This window comes from Leuresthes tenuis, unplaced genomic scaffold (genome assembly GCF_036924035.1).
Source record: "Leuresthes tenuis unplaced genomic scaffold, fLeuTen1.0.hap1 SCAF_2, whole genome shotgun sequence".
NCBI lineage: Eukaryota > Metazoa > Chordata > Actinopteri > Atheriniformes > Atherinopsidae > Leuresthes > Leuresthes tenuis.
The window spans coordinates 18363657-18378576 of record NW_027325356.1 but is presented as its reverse complement, the minus strand read 5'-3'; the positions used below and the strand labels follow the sequence as shown (position 1 = coordinate 18378576).

Here is a 14920-nt window from a genome sequence, read left to right as displayed (position 1 = left end):
AGTTGGATACGCTCTGTTTTACCCACTCAAACCACCTCCACTGACTTGATTTGTATCTGTATTAGTGAGTAATATGCTTTTTAACGTACATTTTTAAAGCAGTGGTGGGGGCTCATAGTCTGAGACAGTATAAGCACCCTCCCTCCCGTTTATGTTTGGAAAAAGAAAAACCTCGGCCACCGTTTCGCTCGGTTTTCCTGATTCCCCATAGACCTGTATGATCATGAGGTTTAATCTCAAGCACTCTAAGCAAATGAGCCAAGGTAACCACATTTAATACATAAACAGTCTGTTCTGAGGTATTTATTAAAGTCAGACCTCATGAAAAACAGCCCAGTTCTTTCAGAGCTCATGCATCTAAGCTTTCCAACCACTTGTTATCATTCTTATAATAGCTAACTTAGTATTTCCTCACCTCTATTTAGAGGAATCATTTCTATTATGATCGAATCAGTTTAGGTGAGTAAGTGTTCATGTGCGAATCAAACTAAACACAGTTAATTGGAGAAGTTCAGTTGCTTTAACAATTTTTTTTATTCTTCTATTATACACGAGGACCTTAGGAGGAAGTGGTCTTCCAAAATGCACAGACTGAGGTAATGTGGACATATGATAAATACAGAAATAGAAGTTTTCTTGTGTATTTGAGTTGGGTCTGCCTTGATCGAGTATGTCTTAGGGTTGTCCGGGTCAATTATTTTTTCCACTGCTTGTTCTCGTAGTCCCAGTAAGCGGAGAAGCCCTGAACTGGGTTAATCCTCATGTCCAGCATCCGCTGCAGCTCCTTCTGCTTGTGCTCTGGGTCAAACGTATGCGGGACAGCTCCATACACTGTGAACACAAAGTGTCAAATGAGTCGAGCCACAATCCCACAATTAAGCAGAGGGGAAACTGGGAAAATGTTGCATTCTTTTCTAAACCCGTATGTGAAAGCCAGAGGCAGCTGTACATGAGATATTATATTTTTACTTGTAGAAAATGTTTTTTTATTTACCATACTTTCTCTGCCAAAGCACAATAAGGCCAGTGAAACCGAGGAAGTACAAAACTCCTGCAACCACAGACTTCCACTCTCCCGTGGCCTTGTTCATCTCAGCAAAGCTCTGGTTGAAGCTGATGCGGTACACTGAACATAGGAGACACAATTCTAGTATTATACGAGTTCAAAAAGGCTATTAGAAGAGTCACACAGTACAACATGTACGTGGCCATATATTCCTAGTTATGAAAAAAAAAAAAGAAAGAAACGAACAGTTTGACCAACAAAACAAAGCTTTATGTCTTTAAGTCCTACATGCAATCTTTTCATCACTAGAGAGTGCAGCCCAGGAGCCCTTCTCCTTCTCCTTCAGGGCCTTCTGCTCCGAATTCAGGTTCTGCACGAAGGTCACATCAGGCAGAGGGTTCTCCCGCCTATCAAAGTAGGCTGGAAGGGTGTACTCCTCCACCTTAGCGACACCTGCAGGAAAGGACAATGACTTATGTAATATCTGATGTCCTCATTTATCTTGAAATGTTACCCGAAATAACACAGATTCTAAGGACAAAATTAAAACAGACGGATGGCAAGGCTCGGCCTTTAAAAATTAAATGAGATGCTATAGCGTTTGGCTGTGATAAATATAAGTACACCTGCATGTGAAAGACTCAGTATGTAACTTGGCATACCCAGTGCCCAAAATCTGAGTCATCACTTACTGTTGCTTGGTACTTTACTTTAACACACCCAATAAAGCACCTGTAAAGTCCCACCTGTAATTTGGAAATGAGTACACTTCCACGTACTGCTGTTTAAAATTGACAGTGGCTCATAAAACAGCTGACTTCAGCAGAGGATCAGCAATAAAAACTGACCCGATGGCTGGAAGTTAAAAGGCAACAATTCTTTGGGAGATTAACCAGAGAGCGAGCTCGAGAAGGCATTTCTTTATGCGTTTATTTTATTCACTCTTGACAGGTAGCATTTATTTCACTTTTAAATCACCAGCCAATATGGCAAAGTAATATTTTCACCAGAGCATCCAATGCTTATAAAGAAAGTATGAAACAGCAGGGTAAAAATGCACTGGGGAAAGTATCCCAAGATACGCTTTTGGTAGTCCAACTCTGAGCTCTTTTTTTTTTAGTTATGGTGCAGCACACCCAGTCTTGCCAGATTCTTCCAGCTGTTTTTCCCATGAGTCCTGATGAATTCTCCGTTACACCTTTCTTTACATATATTTCATATTGGTGTCAAATAAAGAGATTCATAAAAATACAAACGAGGCAATTATTTTCAGTATCAAACTGAAAAAAAAAAAAAACCAGTAAAAATGGAGCCGTTCCAGATTCTCGAACGCGGATGGAAATGCGTTGTTTGGAATAAGGTTATGTTTACATATGCAAATCATCATGAGAAACTGTTTGTTTTGGGAGAAAAACAGTGGTGCAGGAACTCCAGCGCTAATCAATGATCTCGACTTTTGAAAGGGAATTTTTATGCTGTCTAAACTTGATACTTTGGTCAGAAAAAATAAAATATGCACTTTCCCTCTCATGTTTACTTACCATGTCCTCCACGTACACAGACTGATGTGGAAATGGCACGTTTGCCAATGAGGCTGAGGGCTCTTGTGGCCAGCATTCTGTGGATGAGGTCAAGAGAGACATTTATAAATTAAGCACACAGCCAGGTTTACGTGACCTTTCCTCCCTCTACCCAAGAGTTTTTATCTGAACCACTTATAGCATGGATATGAAAAATCATTCAATTTCATCAATATAATAATGAAAGAATAAAGAATAAGCCAAAAGTATCTGGTGTAAGGCTAAAGTGGCGGTTAAACATCATACTTTTCCCCCCATTCTGTTGTTATCATTTAGCATTCAAATTCGTAGGGCCATTATCGGCGTTTAAAGTTAGTTTTATCCCTTGTAGATTAAACCGCAGACCATGTCATTTATATACACAGAGGTTAACATAGTGCGTCCAAACGTCCAACGTTCATCATAAGCCTATGCTAATGTTAGCATTAGCTGCAAACACAAGGTCACAGCGCCCGGTGAAATATAATCGTAGAAAAAAATGGTTCTCTGACACTATACTGTAGTTTGCATCGTTTCCACAGACTGAAAAACCATTAAAGAGAGCTTGCGGTTGAGCACTCAAACATTTCGTACATCCACATCATCTCCCTTTACAAATCTGGTGCTAAATGCTAACGACAGCTAACCTGGAAGCTAGCCGGTCTGAGCGAGCTCGACTCTATACAGACGTACATAGTTGCAATGCAAACTTTCGACTTCTTCAGAGCTATGGTAAGGGTCTACATTGTCACAATACGCGCAAAAGGCAAGTAGCAGTGTATTTTCGTCAGGTCAAAAAGATATAGTTGATTAAAAGAAATACAACCTCCTGTTTCTTCCTTGCTCACGTCCGCCAATGGTCTGAAGGGAAGTGGGGTTCAGAAAGGAAGTACGTAAGACTCTCCGCGGAAGACGTTTTACGACATTTTTTTTCCGGATTTACGGCACCACCGGTGCTACAGAGACGAGTGGAAGGTGGAAGTAAGATTAGCCTTTCTTACTGGGCAACGAATCATTCATTTAACGGAGCAAATTGTTGAAATCTCGGATAATCAAACAGATTAAATGTACTCGTCAGATGACATTGCTTTGACTTCATATTCTGTCAAAAAGGCGACTGCTGAGATAGATATTTACTTTTCTTCGGGCATGATAGGTAACGATAGCTAACGGCTGCAGCCCCTCTTCATCGTGTCAACTAGCCATTCAGCGACTTTGGCAAAAGCTCTCCGTCCACAGATTTTCTTTTCTTCTCACAAACATGCCCGTTCAACTCACAAGTCAGGCTTATTGTAAAATGCTTTTACATACTGCCAAATACCCCCACTATGCCGTGAATGGGTTGCTGGTAGCAGAAAAAACGAAGGACAGAAAGAAAGACAGCCACAGTGATCCTACTCTGTGCGTGGACTGTGTGCCTCTTTTTCACGGCACTCTTGCTCTGGCACCAATGCTTGAAGTAGCTTTGACCCTGGTAAGTACTCACCAGTCCGCCCGTACATTTGGTTCTCGGTTTATTTGATAAAATCCGGATTAAAGTTGGTTTATTGGGTTGTTGCATGACGCTGCTGCTCCCACAGGTGTTGCCATTGGCTCAGTCTTTGCCAGCAGCGTAACTATCCCAGTTCATGTCGCGTTATTCTTGATAGAATTAAACTTCTTTTAAATGAACTGGACCTGTCCCAGCTTCGCAGCCGCTATTTATTTATTGGTTATTGAGCCCTCGGTCGTTTACTGCATACATTAAGATTTTTTCTCTTATTTAATCGGTTGATTTGATGGTTTCGTTGAATGTTTGATTTTCTAAAATTGGAAAAATTCTTAGCTTTGATTCATTTGAGCGCTGTGAAAGCGGTGGAGGCTTGGAGAGAGTTGCAAAAGTAATTCAATTTTGCTCCATAACGATAATAATACAACAATGACCTTGAATTAGAAAGGATTTGGGGGTGAAATAATTTACAACCGAACAGAAAGTGTTGGCCTAATTTATTTTTCCAGAAAATCCACGAAAATCCACGACATCAACTGGTGGTGGTTGTGTGTCGGCTGAAAGTCGGCACACCCAGCAGCACTGACCATCTTTCATGATAAGGAAACATACTCAAGTTGTACCTGTTACAAGCGAGTTAAGACAGCGGTTGATGAAGTTTAAACTAAAGCAGAATCAACAACAGTTTATTAGGTCCGTATGGGTGTATGACATGTATGTTTCCTCCTGTTGGAAATGAAGATGATCTGACCCCAGTTGTCATCCTGTCCTTTCCATGCCGGCCTCTTGATGCATTTGCTCCTTTCTCAGATTGACACTTGGTGTAAAGAAAACAACTACATCATCGCTGCATACTATCAAGCCAATGAACGCACAAAGGATTCAAGGTACAGAGCTCTGACCAGGAATGTTTAGAGAGGGGGAGAAACACACTCATTAATAAGTGCAGCGGCGCCTTACTCTGTACTTCACCTTTTGATCCTCTCTCCCCCCTGCAGACCCAACCAAGTAGCTGAAAAAGTGGCGGCCAGGATCTCCGAGAACTTCAGTGACACGGCGATAGTCATGGTAATGGCACGTCATTCCAAGTCGCTCTGCTGTTTAACGCAGAGCAGCAGCGTTTTAGTGGTTTCACTGTGGGGCAAAATGACATGTTGGCGTTCAGATTTGAGTGAACGCACCCCGGCCGTCTGGGACACACGTCGCTAAATCAAACTGAAACGCGAACAGAGTTATTGGTAGAGTACAAATGTACAAAATGTGCAACACGCGTGCGCAGAATTCCACAAACCGCCGCAAAATCTCCTGTAATTGTCTGCGTGTGACTCCCACAGGTGGACAGCAGTAGATTAACAATGAGCTGCTTCGAGCCCATCGTGCTCATCTACGACCATCATGAAAACAAGTGGAAAAACAGAGAAGTAACTACGTAAGTGTCTCAGACTTCATGTTCGGAGCCTCTCTGCTGTCTTAATAGCTCACACCATTTAGCACAGAGAGCCCAGTTGATGTGTTTGTGTGTCTCGCAGGGATTCCTTTGAGGACTGGAGCGAAGCGCAGAAGATCACATCGGCTCTGCTGGAGGGTCGGTCCTACGAGAATCTGAATGACTTTGACAACCACTTGGATGATCTGAGGAACGACTGGACCAATCCGGTGATTAACAAGTCCGTCCTGGATCTGTGCTAAGACCGCCGCTCTCAGACCCTTCACACACGCAAATATTGCTGCCATTTCAGCATGCATGATGCTACCTGTCAAGTAGCACATAGTCTATGTTCCAGCAAAAGCCTCCTGCACTGACGGAACCTGCAGGCGCCCCATGTGCACTGTCGGCCCCGCCTCCACCTTTACAAGGTGATACTAAGGGTGAAGAGGCCGATTATGTCTTCGAATTAAACATTTTTCTTTTTCTTTCTGTTTTATGCAAAAGATTAAACTTCTGGAGTATTTGATCGATACATTTCTCTTAAATTAAACAGCCAGTAGCCACACAGAGATCAAGTCTAATCTAAATGATTAAAACCACGTCGGTGATAAATTGATGTAACATAAATATATAAAGAGATGTTCCTTGTTCGTTCTCTAGTTTGTCTTAAGGCCTGGAACAAAAATTCCCCGGTGTGTAAATGTAGTTTAAAGCTGCAAAAAGCCGTCCTGCTGTTGATTGCTGACCCAGAAGCTAGTTTTCTCCTGTTGGACTCGACTCGAGTCTTTTGATGCACCAGCAACGACAAAGGGAGGACTGACTCAAAAGCTTTTTACCTTTAGATTAATCAACGCTGACGCATACTTTCTATTATGTGGTATTCTGTCTGATGATGGCGCAGAGGCCTGTAAATTGATTTCGATCACTGGCCTGGATGATTTGCTCCGAATTCTGAACTGAATCGGATCGCAGCAACGTGTGAACTTTATTTATTAAATTTTTTTTTGAGTGAGATGTATTCGCTGACGGTGTGTACTTTTTTTTTTATTTTAAAAATTGATCATTCTAAAATTACTTTTTTTCTTTTTCAAGAATGTTAAGAAAATGATTTATTGTCAGGTTATAGGTGAGCCTTCGCATTTGAGGTTAAAAATGAATCTGTTAGCCCAAACTACTTAAAACTATTATTTGTTCGGGTTTTTTTTTTACACACATTTTATGACCTGAATGTACAATGAAATTAATTTCTAAAATGATGGAAGTTCTTGCCAGATTCATTTTGTCTTTTGTACATTTACTGTGTCTCATTCAACTGTCTCGACAGTTTAAGAAGAAATAATCAATCACCGAGAGGCTGTGGTGTGTTGATGTAGTTCCATACGGTTTAAAAGCTTCCTCTCAAGGCTTTTGGTCACGTATTTGCTGCTGTATCGGTTTACACACGTATCAGGGTGACGGGGTACTGCTAACGGGAAGAATGAGGACATCTAAGATGTCGAGTACAGAAAAGGCCCGACAGAGTGATCAAGAGGAAGTTTAATTGCTGATGCTGCTCAACAGCACTCGCAGCTGTTGCTGCACATTTTTAGCACATCTACATAGCGAAGTTCACAGGCTTTTTTTCTTTCTTTCTCCCATCTGTTGATGTTGATTATTCTTGGTTTTATGAAACAACTCAGTAGAGGGAAATAAGCCAAACATTAGGACCGTCAAACGTGTGTCAAGCCCTCTTGTTTTGGAGCAACAGAAACATCTAATGTCGCTTCTGTTCAGGTCCACGGTGTATTTGAATCATGACGTGACTTAACAAAAGACTTGACTTCAATTCAAGGGGATTAACTAAAGCACTGTAGTCATCTTAGATGCTCATGAGTTGCAGCCATTCAAGTCCATGGGCTCAAAAGTAATTGAACAAGCCGTAATGAGAATGATTTTTAATAGTGGGATAGATGTCCTGCGTAGCTGATTAATTTGGAACCTAAAATTTGGAATCCATGACCAAATACCGAGCCTTTGTTTTACCTTTTTTGCCACTCATGTACAGCAGATACCCTCAGTTGGTATTTGTGGGTTTGCATTTAGTGGTAACAAGTACAGTCACTATAGAAGCCTATATAAAATTTAAAAAAAAGTTATCAATATCCGGTAATTTCACAAAAAAACGAGCTTACTTCTGCTGGGGGGGATTTTAAAAACTACTAAGGTCATGTTCAACGCCCATCTACGTGTGCGAAGAACAAAGGATGTTTAAAGACTAAAGTCCACTGTGGCTGCAAGCTCATCCTGCTGCCATCTGACGAGCGACGAAGAAGAGTAGCTCCTGAACCTATCCGCGTTGGAGCCGTTCAGGAGCTCAGGCTGTGAAGTGTCGAGATTTACAGTACTTGCATTTTGAGAGAAGAATAGTGCATTTTTAAGCCAACGCTAAGTTTAAGTTTGCAGTAGGTTACATAGACATTGATTATGCACAGGGCATGTGACCAGATTGGAAGATATTTTAGTACTCGGTGTAAAAAGTAGTGTTTTAAGTTTCGTAAATGATGTATGCATCTTCAGCCATTGTTCAATGTGTGGCCGGCTGCATGAATATTTTCAATAAATATTCATTTGGTTCAAAACTAAAGAAAGAAGTTCGTGTGAATACCATGTCAACGGTACGCAGGTAGATTATGACAGCTAATAATGAGGGCAGCCGGGTTAATAGAAAGGTGGTTAACGTTGTTATTAAAATATATCACAGCGATTTAAGTGTTTGTATGTGTATGTTTTAGTAAAACATTAAAAAAAAGCAAATATCGTTCTTTGAAAATATTCAGTTGGAGTGGATGTGTTTGATGGACGTGATATCTCCGGCTTGCTTTGACTGTGGTCGGCGGTCACTCCCTGACAGCAACACGTTTCCTCTGCAGCTCAATGTTGCCACCTCGTGGCAAGTCAGTGCCACTGCACTTCCTCCTTACGCGCCAGACAGCGGGAAAGTCAAGTTATGGTAACGTCAGCTTCGTCATCATCAGTCGACCCATAGACATAGTTACATGGAAGCTTCATTGAGCGGGTTGGTCCGTTGCAGCGTACCCCCAGATGTGAAATATGATCGCGTTCAAACTGTGGTTTCCCTCATGATTAAGATACATTATATGCAAGTAAATGCCAACAAAATACGCTAAAAATCAGCGTACATGAGACGGTACAGGCTGCCCCCGGTGTGGTTTCATACTTCCTGTTGATGACGCTATTGGCGTCTCCTTGTTTTCTCTCTCGATTCGTACAGCCTGCAGCGCGGGAACAGTTTTCATTTGGTATGTGTGTGCGAGTTTGTAAAGGTTTTGGAAACACTATAACAAACAGCTATGGATCCAACAGAAGTCGAATTCCTTGCTGAGAAGGAATTAGTCAAGATAATACCGAATTTCAGTCTGGACAAGATCTATCTGATCGGGGTAAGCGGACCGAGTCGGACAAAAACAACACAGAGCTAATACTTCACTGTAGACCGAAAACAAACGGAACGTTAGCCTCATTAGCCTACGGTAATACTTTGTGTATGTAAAACCTCACTTTCTAGTAGCGTTTTTGTTAGGTTACTTGTAATTAAACGACGTTTAATACACACACACGGTGTAGATACTTGTTGTGTAAGATGATAAAAAAAAAAGTCGGACGCTAGTGTGAGAACTTCGGTGTTTATTTCTGTCCTCCTCAGGGCGACTTGGGTCCTTTCAACCCCGGACTGCCTGTTGAAGTCCCCGCCTGGCTGGCTCTTAACTTAAAGCAGAGACAGAAATGCAGAATTGTCCCGCCCGAGTGGATGGATGTCGGTAATGTTTAGTCACCATGATCGACGCGTTTTTCAAGTGGCGAACAAAGCATGATTCTCATTTCCCTTCCCTCCGTGCTGTGCTCCAACCCACAGAGAAGCTGGAGGAGATGCGGGAGCTGGAGAGGAAAGAGGAGACGTTCACACCAGTCCCCAGTCCTTATTACATGGAGCTGACCAAGCTGTTGCTGAACCAGTGAGTCGGAAATGCAGCCTTTCGTCCCGCTGTGCTCTTTGCGGCCGTGGCAGCCAGACTTAACGCGATATTCTGTCCTCGTAGCGCCTCCGACAACATTCCCAAAGCAGATGAGATCCGCACCCTGGTCAAAGACATCTGGGACACTCGCATCGCCAAACTGCGCCTGTCCACTGACAGTTTCATCAGTCAGCAGGAGGCCCACGCCAAGGTAAAACGGACCTGGAGGAGTCTGAGCAGAGCGTTTAGGCATCAGTCTGTAGAGGAGAAGGAGTTTGGTAGTTTTGTCCTTTCTTTGGCCATTTGCTGATCAGATTGAGGAACACGATTATTATTGTTTAAAAAAAAAAGTTTTAAAACTTAAGGTGTACTTGAAATGTAGTGACACTGAAATTGTGGGAAAATGTGTTAAAATGCATCTTTTTAGTTGTTTGTCAGTGAGTCAGTCAGCAGGACCACCAGTGGACCTGTGATCCGTTTAAAACTGAACTTCTGTACATTGACACACTGACATACTTGTGGGGTACTGAGAGCAAAGTGTGGCGTTGACAGGACGTTGTCTCTGCCCGCCTGCGTTCTGAACCCGATCACGTTTCCTCTCTCACCTTCTAGCTGGACAACCTGACCCTGATGGAGATCAACACCATACGAGAGTTCTTCTTAGATTCTCTCAACTGCATGTACAAGCTGCGCTCCAACCTGCAGCCCGGCTCCAGCAAGGGCCAGTTAACCAACTACTGAGCCGAAGCGCCGAGGCCCTGTCAGGAAAGCTTTGGACCTCGTCTCGACTCGGGTCAAACTGTGGGACTGTGGCGTGTTCCTACCGGGCCCTGCATCGGTGGGCAGACCCTCTGCACAGGAACCGGAGAGTTTTACTCGGCCTTTTAAGGGATCGTGCTTCTTTGGAGGAAGACTCGCATTTCTGCCAGCAGATCTGAAAAGTATGTGCACCTGATGTGCATCCCTTTGTGACGCATAGCTCTGTAAATAAATGAAGAGTGCTTGATGTTTGTGGTTTTAGTGCGTGACCAAATAAATGTGTATTCCCCTGCAGTCTTTGATTGGCTACGTTCACTCTTAATGTAATAGAATTTGTGCTGACGAGTCATTTTTTTGTGGTTTGATAGAGGCTTATTATTAAAATGACAGAACTCTAAAAGGGTGGAAGGAAAGGTGCAAACATGGCTCAAACTCAGTCTCTTATTTTTCTCTTTTAAATCTAAAAATGACCACGCTGTTAGTTAATGTCAGATAATGTGGATCAAACACCTTTTCCCTGTAAGGATTCGGCGAGTCTTTTCCACCACTCGGGGCGAAGTTGCCCCGCCCACAACACCAACACCCCACAAAGTTTGATATTTGACATTTTTGAAGTATTTTATTTTCTTTTTTGTCTGAAATCACAGCCATATATTCATAAATACCTAATTACTACATTCAACAAATAATATATTACATTACAATGAATTCAAACAAGTACATTTTTTTTTAAAAACAGGATTTCATTTCACAGCATCTAGACATCCTCCACTGAGTAACGGGGCTATTGCATGGGCGTGCGTGGGTTGGAGACACGGGGAGGTGGAGCGAGAGGCTCGCCTTGCCGCACCCTCCTCTCTCCAGCTAATTGGCAGCTCACCTCAGCATGCATGCTCCCTCATGTACTGACAGGCTGCACTGTTGGCTCTCGACTGCTGTGTAAAAAATAACAGACTACACTGTATTCCTCTTTAGGCCTCATTAAATTAAAAAAAAAAATGCGATTGAACTGATTTTTAGAGATTCGTTCAGATAAACAAATTTAGTGTCAGTTCTTGACTTGCACGTATTTGAAAGGTGTGAGACAGACAGCAGACACTTCAATGTAAAATGTAAAGTCCCTGATCACTGATGTTGGGTGTAGAATGCCCATCGCGTGGACTGCAACTCATTCACATGCTCCCAAATTCTTGAGGCACTTGTAATATAGTGTATGCGTGGGGTAGTTGTGCTTCGTTCTTAAATATAAATGAACTTTTAGTACATTTTTTTCTTCTTTTTTTTTTTAAAGTTTTATATATATATTTTTTCTTTTACTTTGAAATATTGAAAGTCTTCACCCTTTCACGTCAAACATCCCACCACCGTAACCTAAAACTTCAAAACAACGCTCTAGACAACTCACTGATGGCCTCTGGGGGGGGGGGGGGGGGTGCTGATTAGCACATCCGACCGCGAAGCCGACGCGCCACGAGTCGGATGTTGGGAAGTTGGCGTGACGCTCGCTGAATTTCAGGGCAGAGGCTAACAAGAGGAACGGGGCGGATGGATGGAGGGAGGGAACCCCGTTTGATTCCACATGCACCACAAAATGCCAGATTTTTGTCTTGGTAAAAGATTAGAAATCACGCAAAGGGGATGTTGGCAACTTTGGATATAGTAGGGGGGTCCAAAAAAATGCTCAAAGTAGGTGAGTAGTTCAACAAAAGAAGATGGCCATTCCGGCTTCAAAGTTTGGCCACCCAACTGCTACTCTAATCACAAAAAAAAAAAAAAAGAATCCAAAGGGTTTGTTTTTTTTGGCACTATGTCCTTAAATGGCTGCCGATAAGGGCTTGATCTTGTGAAGGGTTACATTAGGCAAACCGTCATACTGTCACTCCAATGCTATGTAATGTCCTAAGAAGGAAAGTGAAGGTCCAATGGTAAGATAAAGCATCAAGAACCAGCTTCATCCGCTGGCTGCTTAAGAGACTCTTCATGTCTTAATATAGTCACGTGACCAACATTAAAAATATATATATACTATATATCAGGGTGGATCTGATTTTTTTGTATGTGGGTATCAAGCTAACTAGTCATGCCAGCAGCAGTGAAGCAGAGCAGGCGAGTTGTTAAAGCAGACTTGTTACTGTGAAGGGATGAGAGGGCAGGAGCCGTGTCTCGGGGGGGCGCCGCAGAGTCAGCTTTGCTGACTTCAGGGGCCAGATGAGGTGGCTGTGGCTGGGTCTCAGCTGCGGACTGCCAGGGCAGAATAGGAGCAGGAGTGTAATCCTGCCTCCTTTCACTCTGTTAAACATCTCACAAAGAGCTATTCTGGCCAGCAGCAGTACAAACACTAAAAGCAAGGCTTTCTTTTTCCAACCCAAAAAACAAAGCATCAACATATAAAAATGGCAGGCTTTTTTCTTTTAAAAGAACAATGATTAACGTAATAAAAACATACAAAATTCTTTTAAGTCTTCATATTATATACAATACAAGGCTGAAGCACCCTTTAAAATTCTTATTTTCAAATTTTCTATTTTGAAATAAAACATTTCCTTAATTCTTTTCCAAAAAAATGTGCATTTTCTAGGTTCTTCCCTAATTTGAACAGTTCTTTGTTGTAACACAGTACCACCAGGTAGTTCTTCAGCTTTTATTCTTAAGTGCATTTCCAGTTCGAAACCTCACGTGGCCACTGATAAAAATCAGTCTCAACTAACCAGAGGCCTTTTGGAGATTTGGAGCTTTCAAGTCTTGTGATGACACCCCTGCGGGGGGGGGTAGCTGCTCCCTCATTGGCAGGATTGTCTATGTAGCTGTGGCGGTGAGGGATGCGAGGACTGAACAGAGCAGCGGGAGCTGAAGAATGTGAAAAGCAGGTGTGTGTTGATCCTTAGGTTCTCCTGCCCCGTGCTCCCACTGATCTTGGCTTGGCTACATTGGCACATGTTAGTGGCTTATGGCGCAGTCCCTGGCAAGCCACACTCCACTGACTCACTGTCCTTCACTGGATGGTCCTGTCTCCTGTGCATTCACCCGTCTGTCTGTTCATTCACTCACTGATCGAGCCAGCCATATTCTCCTTAATGGAGCTATGAAGACCAGGCCATGAAAAATAAACTCTGGGTCTCTGTCTGAATGGGAGGCGGCTGGGGCCTGGGAGTCTTCAGGTCAGCGTGTCGGGGTCACCTCGGAGGGTAGCCTTTGTAATGGCCACCTCTCGGCCAGTGTGCCTGTGGCAGCGTCAAGCACTTCCTGAAGTGCTCCAGCTCTGCTTGTAGCTTCTCCCTTTCCACTGCCAGCTTTTGCCTCTGGGACATCAGCTCCTGTGCGACCAAGGAAAGCTAAACGTTAATCTGAGTAAAATAACGGAAAAAAAAAGGCAGCTAAACGGATTTCAGTTATTCACGTCGTAAACTTCAGAAACAATTTCAGCCATTTTTGAGGGGGGAAAGACGCTCGATCATGAATTACACCTTTCATTATCTTAGATAATGGTTGTATCTTACAGTAAAAGTCTGACCTGTAGGTTGTTCATGCCCAGAGGGTGCAAAGCTTCAAAAAGTATTTGCACCTTATGCCCTGGCAGCATGGCTTCAACCTCCATTCATTCCCTCACACAACAGTCTGTGTGTGTGTGTGTGTGTGTGTGTGTGTGTGTGTGTGTCTTACCCCCATGGAATGAGACAGCTGCTCAGCAGTCAGACTGAGGTTGTAGTTCTGAGCTTCTAGTCTTCGACACTGGCTCTGCAACACTTGTCTTTCCAAACTTTGCTCTATGTGACAACACAGAACGGTGGAGAATAGTGAAGAAAAAATATATATATGCACGCTGAAGCTCGAAATCGAATGCAAGCCAGTGGCAGTTTGCATCGACCTCTGAGCAGAGTCCTGCACTATAGGAAAGATAGTTTCTGCTCATTTCATTCGTGACACATCAGTCACAAAGTGTGTCATTAAGGACTGCGACTGATTGGATGACAGCTCAGCTCAATTTGACCGAATGTGGAAAAATAATGATTCCACTTCTGTTTGCACATTAATGAATTATGTAAAAAGGATAATTACCACCCTCTAGTGATGAGGGAATCCCCCAACAGCTCTTGTGTTTACAGAACAGTTCTTTAGATTTATGTTATTTTTGCATTTTCATGTCGTTGTAGACGGTAATTAGGCTCAAGCCTGTTTTTAACAGATATCTAATCTGTAAAGCAAAAGTTACAACATCAGAATAGAATAAACAGTACCAGTCATACCTTCAACGTATTCCTGATAGGCTGCAAATATAGGTTCAATTCCCTGCCACTTGGAAACGGGTGCCTCCTCTTCCTCCTCCTCTTCGTCCTCCTCAGAGTCCTCCGGACCAGACAGGTCCTCCCTCATCCCTGAGGCCTCCTTGTGGAGGGGCATTGAAAAGTGCTGCCCGTTGGGCTGAGGGTGAGAGTGTGAATGTGGATGGGGAAATGACTGGGAAAGCGTCTGTGATGGTCGGCCAGGGGCGCTCTGAAGCTCGGGAATGTTGTAGTGAACAGAGGTCTCCTGGAGGTGGGACGACTCCGACACCCCTGTGGCTCCTCCTAAAGAATAACCACGGGACACGAGAAAGGAAATGTCAATCCATGGGTTATATTCAATGCTGGTGGTCAACAAACAGAAGAACAGTTTTGGTCAAACATT

The 14920-nt window shown here is 43.0% G+C and overlaps 5 protein-coding genes across 6 annotated transcripts in view; 3 read left to right on the top strand and 2 right to left on the bottom strand.

Annotated features, from left to right (window-relative positions):
- cmc2 (C-x(9)-C motif containing 2) overlaps positions 1–14920 on the top strand; it is a 264026-nt gene that overhangs the window by 35766 nt on the left and 213340 nt on the right. The window lies entirely within an intron of this gene.
- On the bottom strand, positions 516–3476 carry cox4i1 (cytochrome c oxidase subunit 4I1). The gene is made up of 5 exons (XM_072380444.1): positions 3392–3476; positions 2548–2624; positions 1295–1459; positions 995–1126; positions 516–831 (listed from the first exon to the last, which is right to left on the bottom strand). Exons 2-5 carry the CDS (start codon positions 2621–2623, stop codon positions 695–697), a joined length of 510 nt encoding a protein of 169 aa, XP_072236545.1. The 5' UTR covers position 2624; positions 3392–3476; the 3' UTR covers positions 516–694.
- emc8 (ER membrane protein complex subunit 8) lies at positions 3512–6756 on the top strand. Its single transcript, XM_072380443.1, has 5 exons — positions 3512–4039; positions 4865–4941; positions 5053–5122; positions 5389–5483; positions 5584–6756. The coding sequence occupies exons 1-5, from the start codon at positions 3827–3829 to the stop codon at positions 5741–5743; spliced, it is 615 nt and encodes a 204-aa protein (XP_072236544.1). The 5' UTR covers positions 3512–3826; the 3' UTR covers positions 5744–6756.
- Positions 8649–10481, top strand: gins2 (GINS complex subunit 2). The gene is made up of 5 exons (XM_072381244.1): positions 8649–8923; positions 9187–9301; positions 9397–9496; positions 9581–9707; positions 10109–10481. Exons 1-5 carry the CDS (start codon positions 8834–8836, stop codon positions 10235–10237), a joined length of 561 nt encoding a protein of 186 aa, XP_072237345.1. The 5' UTR covers positions 8649–8833; the 3' UTR covers positions 10238–10481.
- The window catches only part of gse1b (Gse1 coiled-coil protein b), a 162632-nt gene continuing 158566 nt past the window's right edge, over positions 10855–14920 (bottom strand). The window contains exons 15-17 of the mRNA XM_072380442.1: positions 14500–14820; positions 13916–14019; positions 10855–13569 (exon numbers count right to left, since the gene is read on the bottom strand). Of these exons, the coding sequence (XP_072236543.1) occupies positions 13429–13569; positions 13916–14019; positions 14500–14820 (566 nt within the window). The 3' untranslated portion in view covers positions 10855–13428. The remainder of the gene's footprint in view (positions 13570–13915; positions 14020–14499; positions 14821–14920) is intronic.